At 39.1% G+C, this 22455-nt stretch overlaps 1 protein-coding gene across 2 annotated transcripts in view; it reads right to left on the bottom strand.

The window, feature by feature from the left end:
• DYRK1A (dual specificity tyrosine phosphorylation regulated kinase 1A) overlaps positions 1-22455 on the bottom strand; it is an 88776-nt gene that overhangs the window by 40049 nt on the left and 26272 nt on the right. The window contains exon 2 of one of the 2 annotated variants that reach the window (XM_035315762.1): positions 20067-20145. In XM_035315762.1, coding sequence (XP_035171653.1) covers positions 20067-20076 — 10 coding nt within the window. In that variant the 5' untranslated portion in view covers positions 20077-20145. Of the gene's footprint in view, positions 1-1684; positions 1708-20066; positions 20146-22455 lie in introns of those variants that run through there. The other variant, XM_035315761.1, reaches the window with a different exon arrangement.

The following is a 22455-nucleotide window of genomic DNA, read 5'->3' as shown; positions in this document are numbered from 1 at the left end:
AAGACCACATTTCCCAGTACTCTTTAGGCAGGAATGATATCGAGGACAGAAAAAAATCCAGGCTCGACAGTTACAGCTGAGGGTTTTCTTTTGAGGGGGGAACAACAGATGTGAGGGATGTGAACACCCCGTTTTTACAAGGCTGGTGTGTATTCTAAAAATAGGTTATTATATATTCACACCATCTAGAGATAGTTATCTCAGAAACAGGGGTTCCTGTATTTTAGGAAGTATTGATATTAAAGCTGACTTTATTAATGTTCTCAAAGCCAAGCTTTCCACACAAGTCTGGTTCTTTCAGGGTAAGGCAGTTTAATTAAAAATGGGGGGTGAATTAAGCGGGGAAGGAGCTGTGAGAGATCCCTTCCATCCCCACAGCACTCTTTCGTGTTTCCTGAGGTACTGCAGTGAAGCTTTTATTTTATTACTCCATTAACCCGGTGTGCGCACACATTATTTTAAGAGACCCCCCCCACACACAGAGGTACAAGGCTCGCCCCCGGCCATGTGAGGAGATAGACGTACGCAGGGGCAGCCGGAGCCCGTGGCGGGCGGGAGCTGCGGCAGCCCCGCGGCGGCCGCTGAGCAGCGCCCCGCAGCAGGCGGCACAATGCGGCGGGGCGGCGCGCAGAAACCTCCCGGAACCCCAGCAACAGCGGGCAATTAGCATAGCCTACCAGCGCGCCGCCGCCGCCTGATTGGGCGAGCCGGGCGGCGCGCGGGCCAATGGCGCGGCGCTATGCAAATGACTCCCCCCAGTTGCCAGGGCAGAGCTGCCGCCCGCCGCCCAATGGGGAAGCGGGCGATAACCGAGAGGCGAAATGGAGCCGTGTCACGCTTCCAAGGCGCTGTTAACGCTTTCAAGTTCAAAGCCCAACCGCCGCGGCCGGCGACGGTTGGAGCCGCGCGCGACGCCGGGCGCCCGCGGCAAGGGCAGGGCAGGGCAGCCCCGCGCCGCCACAGCGCCGCGCCCCGCCCCGCGCACCCCCGGGGCTGAGGCGTCCAAGCGCCCCGCTTACACCCGAGGGAGGCAGGGAGGGGAGTCTCGCCCTGACTTGGGTCGCCTCACGCAGCAGCCCTAGGGGCTGCTGTACCGGGACGCGCTGCCTCTAGCGCAGGAACCCCCCCCCCCTTTTCACAGCTAATGAACTGCTGGTGTTTCGAAGTGGGAAAAGACTGAAGGAAGAGCCACCTTTGGTATTTACTCCGCTGGCAGACTTTAAATAAATGAGTTTCGGAGCATTTGATTAAACAGAACCGCCAGGTTCAGGGCTGAGCATAAGAAACTTAAGCAGGGTAATGAGAAATAGCCAATTTCTTCCATCACTGACAAACATCACCTAGCAGAACACTTGCAGTTAAGTGTCTCTGCACACGGCAGAGCGAATCCCCCAGGAATACCAGCTCCTGACCACCGGCAGCCCCGACACGCCTGGGAGCCACCACTCCCTTCCCCACAGATGTGCCTTGTGAAACGGCCGTCCTTCAGTCCACGTACAATGAAGAACCTAAACGCAGCGCCTGACAGACTTACTCTGCAAGCACCTGCCTCTCTGCAGAAGAAGAATGCAGCTGCACAGCCTGGCTCTGCACCGTGGTAAACGCAAGCGACCGCGTGCTTGTTTTACTTCACTTTCTGCAGGCTGGCGGTGACGTGAAGGTGTTATCACTGCGATTCACTCACCTGTCAGATGCGGGTTTGTGTGTTTCTTTTTCTCAGGGGCCTGTGGAAGCCGCCTGACACTGGCAACTGACATCCGCTATCCAGGTACGGAGCAGGCACAGGACCCGAAGCAGCAGCAGCAGCAGCCACTGCCTGTGTTTCTCAAAGCCGCCCAGGGACTGTGACACTGCTCTGCCCACCAGGCAGCTGGAGCAGGGCTAGGACTCTTGTCAGCCACTGCCAAAGAGGTGAGGGGCTCTGCATTTCTTTATCCATCTGTAGACACCCCAAACTTTTCAGCTGTTAACCACAGAGTCTGCCTAAAAAACAGTGCCAAGAATGTAGGTTCCAAGTCTAGCAGAAGTCAAAGCTTTATTGGCTCTCCTATTTAGAAAATTTAAAATTTGGAAACTTAAAATTTCAGAAGCATTATCAATAGTAACTTCACTATTTCCTTATGTGTCCAAAATATATTGTCTTACTGTGTGCATCAGCCCCTCTGACACACACAAAAATCAATCTGTTCTTTATCTCATTTTAGCTTTTTAAACTAAATTTCTGCTCTTTGATTTATGTCCATCTAGCATACCCTGTAACAGTGCAGCAGCAACAAGCAGAGAGAGTTATCTGACCATCGGCTTACAAGATTTTCCAAGCAATCCATCCTGGGCCAGTATCTTGCAGCACTAATCCTTCTGCTAGTCTGCTCAACTGCCCTCTCAAATACTTTTATCAGCAGTTAAGTAAGAAGAGTTCCTTGAGTTTGTGCAGTGTCTTTTCTCTTCCCCACCTCTGAAGACGACAAATAACATTACTTACAATTTCCAGTTCACAATGCAAAACTAAAGACAGTATATAAATTACCCGCTACATGGCAACACGTCAAACCATACGACCTGTACAAGAGGCAAAAAACACCAAAAACTTGGTACCTGGGCAATGCCTATGTCTAACATGTAGCCCCATGTCTAAACTTTACTTTTTAGATTCAACATATATTTCCAGCTGAACACAATATAAGGCTGGCACGGAACTGAATCATTTTTAAAGCTCTCCATTAATCTACAGTACAAATACATATATATTAAAAAGGAATCTTTTCCTACTCATAAAAACCATCAAGGGAAATAGAATAATTCAAGTCATTTCCCATTTGTAGTTACTGAGACACAAGATATATTTAAACAGTTGGTACAGAAAAAATGGAAAGCATCTACCATATCAATGTACAGCTAGCATGCCAAACCATTAATGTAAGAGCTAAACAAGGGATGAATACATCATGTGCAATAGTCTCACATGATATAAATTATTCAATACCTGACCAAAGAAAACAGCTTTCAGGAGAGAGGGGGAGGATCTGAAAGTGCTTTTGTAGTTTGAATAAATACAGTATTATGAACTGATGAAAAATATTCTTTTACTGAAAGAAAAAAAAATCTTCCTAACTCTACAGCACAGTTAAATAATCACATTTATTTTCAAACTATTTCACTAAATTATGTCAATCCAACTTGCATTCTGTTGTTTATGGTAAAGGTTGATTTCATTTTATACAGTGTTGAGAATTCTGAAGTAAAACTAACTGTAATAACGAAATGATTTTGTACATAGCATAAATTCTGGAAACACGTGCTTGCCTCTGTCCCCTCCTTCCATTTGCAGGACTTGGATAATGCATAGCCCTATTGATACTGCCAATCTTCTTGCTTTACAAATTTCAGATTGGCCGTACTACTCTATTTAGGATTGCTATGCTGACAAAAAAAATTAACAGGATATTTTAATTGATTATGTTAAATAAAAGCCTTTTGTAGACTTAAACAGACAAAAGGCCCTTTAAGTGACAAAAAGAAAAAAATCTACACCTTTATAGGTTGCACTGTGATTATGGGGAATCTGCTGGCATAAATATTCAAGGGAATGCCTTTTCCAGATGATTTCATGCATGATCCTAAAATAGTTTATTTCACTCAAACAGAAGTTGATAGTACGTACTTAGTTTTGGCTGCTAACATAGCAGTTATTTTTTATGTGGAGATGGCATACTATTTTCACATTCTGTATTAATAACAAATTCTGATACATTTCCTCATCTGATACATTTCCTAAAGAAAAAAAAAAAAAGAATACTTGCAAACTCATAAACATGCAGTTCATATTAATCCATAGTAGCTTATAAAAAACATAAAAGTCAAAAAGTTTATTTACTCACTCTGAAGTACACTGGAAGTGCCAGGACTATTTTATTTTATATAATATTTATAAGTTTGAAGTTGTAACTAAATCGCTTTTTTACTGTGTTGTAAACAATTTGATGGCTGATATTCTCACACTGGCATGTTACAATAGACATCTCAAGCCAGTCCTTATTTCCTGAGAAACTGCCTTCAGATTTCTTAAATCATTAAACAAACAATCATTCCCCAGTAGAAAGCTCTAACATTTCCTTATCTAGTCACAGAAAAATATAACTAAAATCAAAAATAAAGCTATGTTTTCACAAGTACAGTAAAGCTTCACAATTCCAAAGCACTTATTTGAAAGACTGATTTCCTGCCTTTGTAATTTCTGTATTTGTTATACACACCTTTAAGTAATTTTGATTTGTCTCATTGTGAAGTACTAGCTCTCAATGAGAAAAAAAAAAAAAAAAAAAAAAAACTATGGTTGAATAGATGCTTGCTAACAGCAACCACCAGAGACAGTGATGCCAGGTTTCGTTAATCCAAACAAGAATACAACCTCAAAGTGTTTGGGGTTCGCTGTAAATTCATTTCTCCCAAGTAGCACAAGCTTAAAATCAGAACAAATAAAAATAAATAAATTTCTACTGGTATTCCTTTAGGACAATACTATGATCTTAGAAAAATATTTTACAAGCATAACTCACATTTCCTTGATATGCTTCACTGGCTTCAGTATAAACTAAGCAGCATGTATTTAAAGAAAATACACTTAACTATTAAAATTTCCTTTTTTCAAAACAATAATAATAATTAGAGCAACGTTATTCAAGTACCAGAGTTGTACAAGTTGATAAACTTCAAGTTTTGTCTACATTTCCATCTAAACACCTCTGTAAATCTTATTTCCTGGTTACAAAACCTCAGTAACCGGAGGATGGAGTTCGTTTGCCATGACACGGCTCCTCCTTCCAAAATAACTCCACCTTTCTCCTCTAGGGGCATTATGGAAGATGCAGAAGGCAAAGACAATGTGTTCCTATTCCCTTGCTTAAATTGTAGCACTTAAGCCTTTCTTCCCCTCGCTCTGGTTGGCTTTATATGCCAATTCTCAAAACAAGTTGCTGAGAGAGCAACCTGTCGGATGCATCTACAGCATCGATATGGGAAGAAGGGCAAAGACAGCAAAGTACACTCTGGCTACCAGAAAAGACAACTTACTTCAAAGGCAGTGCAGAAATGGTTAAAAAATTAAAAGAAGAACTCATTCTGCCATTTCCTGAAGGACATCTAAACTACACCAAAGAAAGTACGACCAGGTGGTTTGATAAAGCTTGGAGTTCGGTTTGGGTCTTTTTGCCTCCACAGAAGTGCAGAGGAAGAACATTTCACCTAAGAAATGAGTCTAGAATGTTTTTAAGGAAAGGGGATTATGTAAAAATGTTAATCGTATCCGAACACTAAACGCTAAACAGACATGCAATTCTTCAGGGCTCAGCTAATGACTATGTTCTGTGAAAAGATCATCACAAGTTCAGTTTGTAGCATAAACACTAACAAAGTTCTAACCCCTGCAGGCTTTTAATTCTTACGGAGTTTCAAACAACTGTGCCAGTGGTCTGGTCAGAGCAGCCTTCTAGTTCATGAATACATACCGAACATGACATTTATAGGCATTGGACACGACTGTACTGCAATGCAAAAGAACCGTGATCTCCTAACATACCGTTTTACCTAGGGTCTAGGCATTGCAAGTGAAGAAAAGGAAACAATTAACACACAATCTCTTTGTCTTAAAAGGTTAGGTACCCATGCTTATAGAAGCTTCAACGTTACAGTAAATTCTGAAAGTGTGTTCTCAGTGAGATAAGAGAATGAAACTTAATTGTAACTGATTTAGAAACAATATCTTATCTTTTTTTTTTAAGGCAAAATAAAACAAAAACCCACCATCTTTCTAATTCCTTTCTAAAAACGAAACTTTCTAATCCAAGCAGTATTGTAATAAGGCACATTATCTCTTCAGCCATGCATAGCATGCTCTGTGGAATGAATGGGCATATATAACCGCTTGCTGACAAAACACTCTGCTTCATGGATGGCAGGCAGCTACCAAAAGCGAGGACTTTGGCAAATGCTCTCTTGGAGATGTGCATTTTAACAGCTCTTCTCTAGCAAGTAGATGTTAAGGTAAGAGGGATGCATTTTGAAGTGCCCGCCTCCTCATGACTGAAAAAGCAGACATATCAGGCTGCTGCCTATATTAAGCTTTTGTGGGGAAAGATGCTTGAAAAGGGGTACAGAAGGAATGTTACTGACAGCAGGAACATTAATCAGAGAGGTTATAAAACAATCTTCAAAGTAATAGGACTTTCTGCTACTACAGTGATGAATTTCAGGGGGGAAATATAATCAAAGCATAGTTCTCTGTCAACTATAAGATGTCTAAAAGAAAATGAGCCGGGTAACTCAGTATCCTCATCCAGTAGACTGCCACTGAGCACAGCTTTTTACCAAGTCATCTAAAAAGTTTAAAATCCTTACCAGAAAAAAAAAAAAAAAAAAAAAAAAGAGCAATATTGTTTATCATGCTCCAAAGCCACTGCAAAAAATAAGGTGCTGGTGCAGAATAAGCAGAAAAAATCCAAACCACTTGCTACTGCTTTGTAGCATCAGTCATTATGCCAAGCAGTGGCAACACATGAAGCTGATATTTGCCAAAGCATCTGGGTTGAAAGCGATGCAGTGCTGTTCACTGGCATTGCTGTACAAGCCAGCAGAAAACCGTTTCAAAATGTCAGTCAATCTCAGTCAAGCTCTTGAAGACTTCTACAGAACTTCGCAGAAACGCTACACATCTTAGCAACTTCTGAAAGCCCCATCAAGCACAAATAGCAGATACCACAGAGAAGTTGCCCTCTTTCTTCCTCTCCCCCACAAAACGGTAAACGGAGATTTCCTATTCCAAATACAACTAGGAACTAAAGGGAGTGGACAGAGATTGCAAAATTGCCTTTATTGTTATTTGCAGGAAAGAAGCATGGTAGACTCTTGAGACAGCTACAGTACTGGTCGAGCTGACTAGCCAGTGATCCAATGCTTCAAAATGCCAGCAACATTTAAGCTTTATGCTCCAGGATGAGAATAATGTAAAAGTACAGCTGCAGAGAGACTAATGATGAAGAAACATCATTATAAGGACTTCAGACAGAGGCAGCATTCTTTATGTGCAATTATTTCATTGTAGGCTGCACAACTGTTGAGAAAACCGAGAATAACGTAACCTGACTTGTGTTCCTACAAGCATGTCCTGAAGACCATGGAGGAGGCGATTCTCTGACATGCTTACGGCATCAGATAGAGAAAGAATGTTATATCATCTCCTTGGGCATAAGAAACAAGTTCCTACTGACCATAAAGCACAAGCCAAGAGGCCTGCTCCTAGGCACACCGCACACTCCAAAAGGAGGCAGCATATGATCCTGTCAAGGGGGGAACTGTTCAACACGAGAAGGTGTCGTGATAAGAGTAGAAGAGGCTGTAGGAGCCTGTGTTGAAGTTTTCACCTTCAGACTGCAAAGTTTCCTACATCCTGCCTGAAGAAGGAACAGGAAAGAACTGTGCAGTGGGATGCACTAAAATTCTTTCATTTATTTACACAAATCCGTGGGCAAAAAGGCTCAGTATACTGGCATAGTGACGATACAGAGGAAAAAACAGTCAAATAATCTAACCTTGACACGCAAAACAAAATAAATATGAAATAAGTAAATGTGTCTGAGCTAATGTGTGTCAATTCAGAATGTAAACTTTATATTAAATATTTTATTGGGAAATAGCAAAATATGTAAGCAAATCTTAGACTAACTGAAGTGTGCATCATTCCACCTCCCCCCCCCCCCAGTTCCATTTTTCCCTACTCGCCTTTATTTCTCACTGGACATTCTTCTATCGTTCTTTATCACAGATAGCAGCAGAACTACTGCCATTTTTAAAGAAACCAAACAAACATGGTTTCACACATGGAACAGAACTTTTCTCACCACTGACCTAAATTCCTACTGAGATAACATGGAGCTCTGTCATTTGGTTATTGCAGATGTAAGGCTGCACAACCAAAGCTTTTGACAAGCTCTTAAATAGGAATACAAATATGTGCATATATGTCCCACTTCTAATGACTTTCCAAGGAATTTCTTCTTTTTCAAGAACTGATCAACTCTTGCAGATAGTTCATATCTTCAAATGGACTTCGATAAGGAAAGAAAGACAAGATCTGTCAGAGGTCTCATTAATCCAAAAGGTGCAATGCCTAATTACCTGATCTTTGATGAAATTCAGCTGATTCATTAGATAAAAAACTATGAAGCTAATCTTGAAAGGAGACCAAATCCCTTTGTCTAAGTAGCCTGCTAGATAGACTTGCTTATTAGACACCAATTCACTTTTCTCTAAATTGATCAAAAGGCTTAGATAAGAGGGAGATTAACCATCTTCCTAATGGTTTACTGCAGCTGCTTGGAAAGGCAAGGCTATTGGTAATCTGTTATCAAGGATAAGGTGGATTTTTGATGGCTAAAAGATATTGCTACTAATGTCAGGTGGGGGAGTGGGGGAGAATACAATGTAAAACAACAAACCACTGTATTAAAATTCTTTTAAAGCATAACCAAGCTGTAAGTCATGAGCAAGTGCAAGGCAAGAATTCAGTTCTCTTCTTTGCCAACCCTCTTCTCTTCTTACTGAAGTTATATAGTCTACAGATCACACAGTTACAGGACACTAATTATTCCTGAACTTTTTTAATATACATTGAGTGTTTCTGTGCACCTGAGCTGAATACCTATAGCCAGAGTGAAAGACATCAAGTAGAAAGATGCCACTACAGATCTGGCAGTGTTTTTAACCCAAATCTTTGCTCTAGACAAACTTAGCTCCCAAATTCTATTTAAGGAAACTGCCTTCTATTGAAAAAGTGGAATATTCAGCTAGCTACATTTTGGTGGCACTTTTTTTCTGAACAGAGAGTGTCAGAATTTTTGCAGTTGGATGGCAGCCGATAGAGTCTGGATTTCTCCCAAGAAAGAATGAAGTTTCACTTCTTGCCTTCCCCTGGAGCTCCACATGCCTCCAGACATAGAAGAAGAAAAAACAAACAAACAAAAAACACAACTAATTTTTGCCTTTCTCAAGATTCAAACAGTTGCTGCCTGGGGCCTTTTGCTACCAATATCTTTGTAGGAATACAAAGCTGAACACAGAATTCTAAACCGAAGTTGCAGAATCTTCACTTGAAAATTGACCAATTGATTTGGGTGTGAAACGGTTTATTTTCCCGAGGAAAATCTCTTTTCTTCAGAAGAAAAGTCATGAAGACCCATAAAGTTCATAAAACTCAGCCTAAGCCGCAGAACAAGCACAACTTTACAGATGTAAGTTGTCAGAAGATGGGAGAAAACAACTTCCATAGAAATCCTACAGGAAAGTAACAATTCTCTCGGGCTTTGGAAGTGAGAATGAAGCAAAGGAATATTTCTGCATCTCCAAGTCAGGAAGAACTGGTTACATCCGTATATATTGTTATATACATCTGTATGTATAGCAAAAGGTAAAACAATCGCATTTTCTTTGTTGTGACCAAGCAATGTTCTTCCATGACAGTAAGTCCAAAGGCAAAGGAGAAAGAACTCTGCCCGTCCCTCATTAAGGACTATCAGAAAATAGTAGACTTAATAGTCCCATACACGTGGAACCAGCAGCTGTGTACATATATACCAGCAGATTCAGCTGGGCCGAGGAGGGTTCCCGAGCAAAAGGCCAATCTGCTCTGTTCGTACAACGTTAGGGCATTCAGAGCATCCGCTCCAACTAGCGCTCTTCCCCAGCAACTCCCGGGAATGTGTGGCAGTCAGCATGTTCCAGGAATCATTCCTAATATGCAGCTTTCAGGCAGCCACCCGGTTTTACAGGCTAGGACAGTTAACTAGCACAGATGTGTGGGGTCAGTGGGAACATGCAATTTACTAACAGTGAATTGCGCATTTTTGTCTGTAAGTTGTTTTTTTTTCTTAAATCTCTTCTGACTACATCTGTTCTTGCACCTCCTTTTGGTGTACTTTACAAATACTGTGACTTATCTGTCCTGAGAAAATCTCCTTCCAAGTAGCAAAAGCAGGGAGAGACGGGGAAAATAAATAAATAAAAGGCTAATGGCTCTATCAAACAACTGCAAAGTGAGATCAAAGGGCAAGAACAATTAGTTGATAATGAGGATCACCAAGCTCAAAACATATACATGCAAACTACATATGTACTTCACAAACTAGTCTAAATTCAAGTGCACAAGACTACTTTTTTTTTTTTTTTTTTTTTTTTCCTCACTTATTTGCCAGAATAAGTATAATCAAAGTTTTCCTTTGACATCTCAAAATGGCAATTACTAAGAACTAAATTTTGGAGAAAACTCCAGAGAACACCTTCTGAGACTAAGCACCAGCAATACACTTTGTACAGTATGGAAATACCATTTTACACAGGTATGTCAAGAATTACTCTGCACTGTAAAATGATTACTTAATTTTACAACAGAAAAGTTTAGAAACGTATAACTTACCTTTAAGAAACAAGAAGAAATTGAATAAATTAATGTGTTTTTTTTTAATTATCTTTAAGGAGTTATATGCCACTTAAAGCACCAACTTAAAATAAAAATAGGAAACACTACCTAAAACAAAGTTGCAAATGAAAGTACGATAGAGATTTGTTGTTTTTCAAAAATGTTTTGATAAACTTTAGTAAGTGAAAAATTCCAAAGTGCAAACTCACCCTTGTATTCCAAGCCAGCACAAGCCCTCCATATTAGTGGAAGGTAAACAAGTATGTTTACCAGGTCTTTTTTTTTTAATGCTTTCAATTAGCTAATCTGTCTCTTTTTCTAACTACTTTTAATAGGCTGATCTAATACATTTAGGCCAATATTTCGCGTTAAGATACCACTTATCATTTTTACATTTGCTCCATCTCCCACAGAAGGATTTTTATCTGTTTCTGAGACATTACTAGCACGGCAGGACTTGCATTAATAACAGACAGATGAAAACGTATATACTTTTACAAATATATGAAAGCTTACAATCTCATTTCAAGCCATCTAGACATTTTCAGTGTCCTTGAAGAAGCATGAAGATGAATGCGCTAGCTACACTAAGCTACCATAAAAAATATTTCATCAAAATAAGGTTGTATTCATCCCACATCTTGGGCTTCTTATAATTTCTGTTATCTGTACAGAGATCTTCATGTCTTGTCAGAAATGGTTATTTACTCTTCTGGAATAGTGAGAAAGCCCTGAGGAACTGGACAATAATCACAGTATTACAATGCTTCTTCTCTATTCAAATGCCTTACTGCCTGCATAACCAGGTAAAACATAGCTTGTATCCACAAACCAGGTAAGAATGAAATCAACTTCACCCACCCTTTGCAGATCTGATCGTTCTACTGCATTTCCTGGAGAGCACATGTATTGATCCTTCTGCGTTATATTCCAGAGGCAGAGCAAACAAGTGGCAAGATCATTGCGGGATATTGACCTCAAGTAGGCAAGATGCATGAATACAAAAATTCTGAGATGTTAAAAAAGATGCAGTAAGACAAGGTAACAGCGTTGGATTGTGTACCAAACTTCACACTGGAGTCTGTGTTCACACGATGTGGATTCAATAAGACAATGAAATGTTAGTGAGTTTGTAAAAATTTATTCTAAGATTTGCTGAATTTCTTTGAAACAGTCAATGCAAGAATAAAGAAACAGGTCATATAGCATAAGCTACCAACCTGAGGGAACATAGACTTAAAAATAAAATAAAATCTTAAAAGATCAGAAAGTTGAAACATTACAAAAAAAAAATACAGAAGAACTAGAACTAACTGATAGAAGCAGAACTTAATACCATGCATGTATCCTCAGTTTTTTAAAACACTCTTAATAATTAGTTCTCTATGAAAACACAGGCACCAACAGATTGCCATGGCTGGGGGCAGGAGGCAAGGTGGAAATCAAGAACAAAACTCTATGTCTGAAACAAAATTACTGCCTCTTGTTCCATCTTTATAGAAAATATGGTAGAGAGATGTCCCTATCTGCAATATAAAAAGAAATCTAGATCTTCAAAGTTATTTAGGTACTTAACTCACTGAAATGTCAACAGTAATTAGATACAAGTATCAATGCAGTGCTGGGCCTCAGAAACAAGGCCTCAGAATATCACATCAGTCCATCAACATATGTTGTGGTGCAAATTATCCACTAACTTTGTTGCCAAGATAACTGAAAGGTCAAAACAGCAAAATTCATGTCTTACCACCATTCATAAAAATAAATGATTGTTCCTTGCTCTCTAATCTAATCATTGTCCATAACGCTTTATCAACAAATATGCAATTTTGAAAATAGAACATCAAGATGAAAATCTGAGAATTAAACATTCTCAGCTTCAAGTTATTTTCCAAGTTTAATTATTTTCCCTAGTAGGGAGGGTTTTAACTGGACCCACTTAAATTATGCTTGAACTGCATCTAGTGACAAAAAACATCTGATAAAGATGCTCTTTATTTGTCTTATACAATTATCCATATTAACAAGTATGGATTGTTGATTGCATATTAAGACATAGAAATCATCATAAAACCTGGTGAGAGGAACACTTACTCCCTACATACATCCAGGTGAAAAGCTCCATAATCATGTTTTAGATGATCCTATGTTTATTCCACAAGCTGGTAATATACCAGCTGGGCGTAACAGTTGGCATCAAGCTATCAGAATGATACGGTCACCACTGCCTCAACTACTATTTAATATATTCAATATAAAAGTACTAATAACTGCATATCAAGGGATGAACTGAACTGACTAGAAACAGAAAGGGCAGTTTTTAAGATGCCACAATGCCCAATTTCAGCAAGAAACATGAACAGTATTTACACGGTTTTTCCATCCTACTGACATGATAAAAAAGCACCAGCAGAATCCCTATTAGGAACTAGCAAGTACTACTAAGGACAGGCTCTTAAGACAGCCATCCCAGGGCCTCTCCCACTGTATCTTCAAACCTAAGCCCTGAAGAATATAACTGTTATGAGATGGAGAGAGAGGACATTTACATCTGAGTGCATAATTTATAAAATAGAAGGCACTAAGGAATTAGAAAAGTTCATGTTTAACTCAAGCTACTATTAAGGCTTGTCTAGTGCTGGAACTAGCCCAAACTGATAAGTTTAGGGTATTCCACCTCCACAGAGAGCAAACCCAAAAAAAACTATTGCTGTGTGCTGGTACCAACGAAAGATTTCAACCCTAGGACGTAGTTTAGGAATGCAGTGCTTGAGACATGATTCTTAGAAAGCTGTAAAGGGCAAGCTCCTGAACTAGCACTGCCCAGTGCTGAGTTCAAGGGAAGAAGCTCCCTCTGTACCAAAACTGCTGGTTCCTCTGCAGGAGGCACATGGCTACGTATCACCTCACAGCCCCTGCCCTGCTCCTAAGAGCACTCCAATGCCTCCAAGCCAGGCAAACAAAATCACTCCATGAAAGAAGTTTGCTTCTCCAAGCACACAAACGGGACAAAAAAAGCTCTGTCTGCTGTACAGCATGAAGCATAAGGCACAAATGCTCGCACTTGCAAACGCCCGAGCCAGAAAGCCACCATGATGTAGCACAATGCCGAGTACATTAACACCTCTAAATGCAGTCTGGCTACCCGATTACAGTCTGGCCACCACGAGAACCTTTACTTCTCATTCACAAGCTGAACACTCTGACACCACAGGTGACTTTTCATTAGAGCTGCTCATCTGATGACTTTAAGGGCTTTAGAAAGACATTCTACCTGTAGTATTATGTTCATTCTGAGTGGACTGAGCAAAAATGCTGGAAATAGGTAAACATATAACTTTTACAATAGTTAAGATCATAATTCTTAATCTGAACTTTTGTTCAAAAATCAAATATTTGCTCAAGTCTAAACAAGTCTTTGCTCTTAGAAACAGGTAAAAGAAATAAATTTCAGCCCTGCAGTATCGCTAAAGCTCAACTGTTCATCTTCATTCAGAGAAAATGTCCTTATCACTTAATAATTCACCAAAAGTTACCTCAAAAAAAATTTTGTTTTTTTTTTTTAAAAAAAGATGGCCACATTAATCAGGATACACAACTACTGTTCCAAGGTATGAAAATTATGGTTGTGTATCTTTATGACACTTATATTTGAAGCATTATGGAGCAACATGAAGCTTCCTGAAGTGCATGCTTGCTCTGACTCCTGTCCCCTGATGGTCCACTGAGCTGACACCACCACAACTCCACTAAGACAGGAGAGGGTGGATCAGCTACAGTAGCTGAACTCTGCATCCCTCCCTCTCTCTGCCCCTCCAAGGAAGGCAGCTGCTGTTGGCTCTGCCATCCAAGGCCCCACAAGCCCCATGGAGTATTCGTGTCAACCACCCCTAACCCACAGCCGAAGAACAAGTATTTCGATTCATTCTGCTGCAAGGCACAAATGATAGCTTCAGAGGCAGAAAAACACAAGACAACCACTAATGTAACTTTCTACAGGAATTCAAACCTATCAGAGTTGCTCTCTCTTAATGGGAAGCAAATTAAATAAAACCCAAAACCTCTACAGATTTTCTATTTTAGACGCTTCACTCTGTTCCTAAATAAGAAAAGTGGCATTCTCTATCAGGGCTGACTTCCACAACAAAACCCAGAAACAGTGAGGGGTTTTTAAATCATTTGTTTCCTCTTTGGAAAGGACTGAAGCTGAAAAATTCAATCTTCTATATCACAGGTACTAAGCAGTTTTGGAGGAGGGGAAAAGCTTTTTTTTTTTTTTTCTAAATAGGCAACTTCTTTTTAAATATGGATGCAGGAATCTAACTTTAGCTGTCCAGGTTTTCACATTTCTGATCTCAGATGCAGAAAGTAGAGCATTAATCTAGTCTCTTGACTTCAAGGTTATCATTCATTGAGGTCAATGACTCCATCTCTGAAATGCAGAACTTCCACTTTCAGTGTGGTAACTGTTGCCTTTCAGTAAGCAACTGTGTTCAACTCCTTTCTGCCTGCTTTCTCACAGCTGCTGGCAGAAAGCTAACAGCCAGAAAGACAGCACAAACAGCTCCTGCTAAGGGAGTTACCTATGTAAAAATAGTGGTTAACTCTAAAAGCATTCTTATTCATGCAAAGAGCTCACTAGCCATCTATATTTAAAACTAATACTGCTAATAAGCAACCCTGTCTCTTACATTATTTTCTCGGCATCTTCCTTTTGGGGAATGAAAATGAAAAAAACTGCACGCTCAAGACCTGAATAGCCGAGACCGACTGCCTGCAACGATAGAGTTAAACATGTGACAAAGTTACTGACAGAATCAGTCCAACTGGAATAAAAGTCACCAACCAGAAACAAAACCAGAACCAGCTCATGCCATGCTTCAGCATGGAATTAGCTCATGGGCCAAACATTTGCTCCTTTTTAATCCAATTCTGGTTTTATGCCAACAGCATGTACGTCTCACAAAAGGGACTCCAGGTATGCAATTACCTAAGCGGAACCACAGATAGTAGCACATTCACCAGTTCCACAACAACTGAATCCAGGTAAGCGAGAAAAAGGTGATGCCCTGCTCAGTTTCTGACACTTCCTGGAAAAAGTTGAAACAGCACTAAACAAACTACCTCAGAGGCTGACTGAGGAATCTGGCATAACGTAAAACAGGGGAACTTCAAAATAAAGAGCAGCAATATTGAACAGCTTTCTTCTGACTACACTTTTTAATGACTTTTTTTTAGTTTGTTTTTTTTTTTTTTGTATATTTTCTTTCAATACTCATATATGAAACATTCTTTAAAACAGTCATAGGTTTAATGAAATCTGTACCTGAATAAGACGTGAGTCATGGCCCAATTCTAAATCTTCATTCTACTCTTACATAAACCTAACACACGAATACTTGCAAGAGTCATCCTGATCCCCAGAACTTCCCCAAAGTCTTTATTCTGCATTTGTTAAATTTTAATAAGCAATGCAACTGGGAAAAAATAGCTACAACGTAAGCATTTACTATTTCATTGTTCTAGCACTGTTGCTATTGAGTAGTATTGGAATGGGCTTTTTTTTTTTTTTCCATTTTCCAAACATGAACATTATTTTTAAAAGGTTAGTAACAATAGGATCACTTCCAATGTTTCTTCAAACCTGCATATAACATTTTCACATTCCCTATCACTTGCTTGAATGTCAACATCTCCGGTGTGTTCAATATAACTTCACAATGAACAGAAGAATTTGATATAATTATTTTGGTGTTTTCAGCACGCATGATGTTTTTCATGTACATCCATGAAAATGTGAATGTTTTCAAAACGAAGTTAATATGTGATAAATTCTAGTGTACAATTAAAGATAAAATAACCATTCTACACTTCTTTTTGATGATGTTACGTAATCAAACCTCCAGATAATATCACGTAGGCACAAGAATTGGACAAAATATTATAGAAAAAAATCTATATAAAACATAACTGATAAGTTATCCTATTTCCTTGCTGCCCTTAGCATACAGAAATGCCCCAATGTTGTTCAATGATCTAGTGGCAGATCTAAAAAAAAGATCAAAATCAGGAAGAAATATCTGTTGTGTTTTAATATAAAATTCAGCACCACCAAAAAGCAGTTCAGGACATGCAGCCATGCAACTTTTTCCTTTCCTTCTGCTGTGAAGAATAGCACTTCTCCAACAGTAACTGTTACCAGTTATTCTGAGAGGATCGGCATGTGGTGATCCATTCCTTCAGAGTGGATCCTTCTGGATCTCATACGTCTGGTTTAGCAGATTTACATTGGTCCCTTATATGCTCAACTGAGAGGCAAGTCCTTTTCTTGCATAGGTCAAGACAAGACAACAGGCTTTAAGCTCTTCAAAAGCTTAAAAGATCAGACAGTTAATTATTCTTAATTATATATTCCTAGGCCACAGCTAACAAGAAAAATCAAAGCCAAAACAGGGAAGTTCTTTGTTTTAAAACCAATCCATTTTTATAAGCTAGCCTCTACAAAGAGAGGGAAAAAAGTACCAAGAGCAACAACAAAAATAACCGCACAGTTCTATTCTACTTGGCAGGTGCAGCACAAGACGTGGCAATCAACTTTAAAGCATAAACTTTCAAATGCAAGATCAATCCTTGCTTGTAAGCACAAGGCGCAATCCCAAATCTGATGCTACCACACTATAAAAAGTAAACACTTGCTAGTACAATTATCATCAAAATTGTAATATTAATAATAGCTTCCACTGTAAAGGCAGCAATAGCATTGCACTTCCAGTTCCAACTTTTCAGACACTGCTCTGGAAGAGACTGACTCTCAAAGAAGTAAAAACAAAAGTACACATTCTGAAAATACACTTTCAACACAAACCTTATTCTAAGGCATCACCTTTGTTATCACCACATATTTGTAATGCATAAGCATGTCAGAAATATAAACTTAGCTCTTCCTATAATGAACTGAATGCCCAGCTTTGCTTTTTGCAGAGTACTTCACAGAAAATCCACATAAGTCCTATAAAATCTTTAAGTTAGCAAGACTGACAAAAAGCAATTCTTGAAAGTCTTTTAGTCCTCCAAACACTTCCCTTCTCTGGTTGTGTCCTACACAGTACAGGTGCTAAGAACACAGCAAAAGATATCTCTCTTCTGTGACAATGAAACACATCACCGTCTTTAAAAGTAAAGAAACAATATACTGAGGGATACAGAATTATGATACAGCTTATATCAGTGCATTAAAACTCCTGCCCATAGAAGTTCTAACATGCACCACTCCATAAACAGAGTTAGGCATGCTGTAACTTTGTTTTCTCTACTAGTTCAATCAGAAAATAAGATTCAGTATCACCATTTCTTTGTACTTGCACTTTTTTTTTAAGCAGCATATCTTAGAACATCACTGTATTTTCAGCTTAAATGGTGAAGTAATTTTTAAATATCCCAAGATGGAAAAAGTGAAAAAAAAAAGTTCTTCCTGAAGGGGATTGTTTTCCTTGGTTATACTGCAGTTAATTCTAGGGTTTTTGAGTAAGTCAGTTTCCAGTGAGAGGAAGTGATGCCCACTGTAACAAAGAATTTATTTATTTACCCTATACAAGCTCTCATTCTTCACTCAAGAGTAGCTTAAACATTACCAAGCATCTCTGAAACCCCAGATCAGTCACCCTCAGAAGCCGCACCTTGTTAAGAATGCAAAAGGAACCATCCTCAGTAACCACAAAACCTTTCAATTTCTGGCCTGAGCTCTCACCAGCTACTTTGAACTCGAGGCAGGTATCATCAGAGTCATCACATGACTCCTGGTGTTACTGTACTAGAGAATAACTGCAGTACGTTTTTTCATTTTAAGGCATACAAACCATGTTTATTCTTAGAACCCCAACATAGGGCCATTGGCTCTCCTAATAAATGAAGAGCTGCAAATAAATCTTACTCGTTCGATTTCCAACTTAAATAACATATCAGAAGTCCAAAAGGCTTTGTCAAGATACCACTGACTTTTCACTCTGTACTTATCATGAGACTTCTAAATGAAGAGTTTGGGCTTTAGAAGATAGAATTACTACTTAAAACACTGCCTCTCAAAATCCTATATGCATTTCTATTCTTTAATTCGTAATTCTACAAGTACCAGCATCAGAAAACCTGACCAAAACTGGAAGTGCTAAAGTTTTACTTTAAATGTGATTGATGTATAAAAAACACCGAACTTAATCCTGTCCAACAGTATAAGGTACTGCTTTATAATATCATCTCCCTGTTCCATTGTGGCATGAATACTTTTAAACTTCCGAACTTTTCTCAACGTTTAAGTTGGGCTATATTTTAATCTACACAGCAATAAGCAAATGACAGACAAACTAATAAGTTGCTATGACTGCCAACTTGAGAGAGCCCCACAAATTTTATGGGACATAAAAAGATTCACTTTTAAGGCTTCAACTGCTATTCCTCCATATACATAACAAATTAAATATCTTCCCTTCAGAGTATTTTTCTCTCCTCTTCTTTGCCATACCTTTTAAAATACTTTTTTAGGACCAGTTTTACTTGACTTATCGACATACAATTTACACACGCAACTGAAGTGAACAAATGCTTAGTTTTCATAGAATGCAATATCCACTTACAGCGTCTTGGCCTTAATCCAACATACTCCATGTAAATATACCCCGTAAAGCTGTTTATGCATGAACAGCTGATGCAACTGAAAACTGTCAATCAGGAGATGATCTGCATGCATACGTAAACGTATCTAGCTTTTTTCCTGACCTCAAGGATTCATCGGTTTTAAAGCAGAACAAGCAAATGCAAGACCTGTCTTACATTTGTCCAGGCCCCAAAAGGTAAGCATTACATTGTTCTACAACTTCAATAAGGTCACATAGGTGTAAAGAACTACACCAACCCTCCTCTATAACCCAACTTCTGCTTCTGTTGATCATGATTTTTCATGTCAAAATATTAACAAAAATTAAAGTATTTCCAGCAAAACAGTACTGCCACAAGTTATTTAATCTGCAAGTACACAAGGGACTTATTTTGCTTACCAGAAAACAGAAAAACTTCCTAAAACATCAATTTTAAAAACGAGTAATGAGTTAAAGATGTTCGAAGATCTTATCCTCAGTTCTTAAGAAATCTTACAGTAGCTGGACAAAAACACGTGGGGCATAATGAACTCTTAGCTATTTGTTTGGTATGCCCTTTCAGATGGATTCATAACATTTCTTTAAAAGGAATTTAAGGAAAGATTGAAATAGAGTATCACAAAACAGGTGACATACATCTCGGTAAGCAGGCAGCATTAAAAGGGGGGTAATAAAGAAGAAAAGATGAAGAGCAGTGCGTTTAGTTAGCATCCTTACAAGCAAACCCTTTTATGAAAAAAGTTTGGACACAGTATTTCCATTCAGAGAAACCATTTTCTTACTGGTCAGTTACAAAAGAGTTTAGGTCAAAGGAAGATTTAATAAGTGCTACAGTTTCTTAAATACTAAAGTTGGAATGACACAGTTTTGGGGGTATAGGAAAAGTGAATGAAAAAGTGTTTCAAGAACATCAAAGATTTTCCCCTTCTAAAAGCCCATGACAACCAGCTCACCTGTATGCATCGTCTTCTTTCAAGTCTCATATCATCCTGTGGGGTTGTGGGGACAGGGGGAGTCCAGCAGAAAACAACACTGCAAAATGAAGGAAAAAATATGAAGTATAAATACAACCAGTAAGGTATCTCAAGAAAGGTAAACTTCTCTTCTACAGGATTCACATAACACCTAGTTCAATCCTAGCTTTCAGGTAGAACCACAGAGGTGAACCTAGGAAGTTCCAACAGAAAAGGAAGTTTTCCAAAAACTTACTAAAAGCAGAGGTTACAAAGTAGTGGTTACAAGACCATCTCACAGTGACGTTAATTGTTAAGAAAAAATGAGCTGCCAAAATTTCAAGGATTAACGTAACTTTCAACCTGTCCTTGAACATTTCTGAAAACTGAGGTAATCCAAGCAAGCTTTTCTCAAACACACAAAAGTGAAAATCAGAATAGTATTTGTAAAGCAAGGCTGATCTTCTCTGGGATTTTGCCAAATCAACAAGCTACGGAACTGTAAGTGCACATAAATCCACAACGTATAACCCCATTTTTCCTCCTATGACATCGAATTATGTTCACCTTAGACTAAATTTAAAAAGAAAAAATGCTCAGAACAATAAAGTTACAACTTTCTGCAAGACAAGGAGATATAAAAAGGTGACTTTCTCTGAAACAGTCTCTAATAGAAGTTAGAAATTATTGTGAGACTGTGCAAGAAAAACAAAAAGCACCATCTAACCAACCCCTGGTCAAAGTAGTTTTCAATGATTTGCTTTTCACACGCTCTCCAATGAAATATTGTTGGTACTATACAACCGATGCAGACATGAAAACCTCTCACTAATAAATGAGAATTTTAGTGAATTTCAGCAAATTGTTTAACAGCTCAATTAAACTGTAGAGTCTAGGTTATTACAATTTAAACACATTTCACATTCATTTCTTGATCAACAATTACTGTGTAAGTACTGCTCCTACCCTAAGCCCAGATACCAATTCTGCCACCATGCCACAGCAGTGTGACACACACACAACAGCAGACAGTGGGGTAAGGCAGAGAATTACTTTTTCAATACACATAGCAGTATATGCCGCAGTGGGTTGTTATTTTATGAGCAGGTGAATTCTTGCTGTCATGCCTCCAAAAGAGGGAGGGGGCAAACAAGATCTGGCCACCCCCCATCACAAACCAACAGCCTTAGTTTTCCACCAGAGAAATTCCACAGATAACTCAAACGTCAGTGCCATACCCTCAGTAGCCATGACCTTGGCAAGGCTGATGAGTACTGTCTAAGGCTACGCAGGATCCTACAAACTAGGTGTCTACATGCCTAAGTTGCTTCAGTTTGGATAGAAAAAAACTCAGCCTGGTACTTATGTTAAACGCATACACCACACGAACAGATGCAGTGAGTGGCTTGCAATAAGCTTATAGTCCAGCTGAACTGAGCAGTCACCCACCTGCATTCAAGAACAGGAAGAGAGGAAGGGAGACGAAGCTCTTCTGTACACTAAACAGTCACCAGATTTAAACAAACAAACAGCGAAAATCCTTAAGTGCTAGATATGTCCAGCCTGCATTAATGTCTTAAGGTCAAAGAGCTGTATTGCCATTTTTGAAAGCTCTCTCTAGCCAAGATTTTTTTTTTAATTGCAGTATCTGTAGACACTAACATTAGACAAAGTCTTTCCAAGAGCAGCTGTGAGGTCTGGAAACATCACTGTTTTGTCTCTGCCATCTTGCAGCTCAAATATAGAGAGGATTCCCTCTCATTCACCTCAGCACAAGGCCCGTTTCAGTACTGTCAGGTTAGCTCAGACTATCAACAAAGCAAACCCAGCTGATTTTCAGCCAAAACAGATTGTAGAGTATTCATATAGAGACTTCTGCCAGTCCTGCAACTGGCACGGTAAGCTCCCAAAGAAGCAGATTAGCACACCTTGAGTGCTTTCCAACAGTCTAGTGCTGTACCAAACCCACAGCAACTCCAGCAACATACAGCACAGCGCTGTCCCGGCCAAACAGACTGCAAACTCCTTCTATTCTGAAATATAAGAAAAGAAAACCATTTAATAACAAAGTGCTATCCAGCAAATACAGAATTTCAAGCTATCGCTACCGAACCTTGCACACAGCTTATTTTGTCACAGCAGTGAACCAACTTCATCCATCTGGGAAGCTCTGCCTTTTGCTGATTGTAAATTAACCTAAAATGTTTTTAAGATCACTTATAATACCAACTCTGAAAAGTATTCGCCTTGCAAAGAATTGACAAAAGTATAAAAAAGGAGAAACCAAACTGGAAAGGTATCACACAGAGACCTGAATCATTTTTGAATTGAGAAGATTAAGTTAGAGCTACAGGCAGTAAGGAAGAGCTGCTGATGTAACTAAGGTCAT

This window comes from Oxyura jamaicensis, chromosome 1, assembly GCF_011077185.1.
Source record: "Oxyura jamaicensis isolate SHBP4307 breed ruddy duck chromosome 1, BPBGC_Ojam_1.0, whole genome shotgun sequence".
Lineage (NCBI taxonomy): Eukaryota > Metazoa > Chordata > Aves > Anseriformes > Anatidae > Oxyura > Oxyura jamaicensis.
This window is presented reverse-complemented; position numbering and strand designations above follow the sequence as displayed.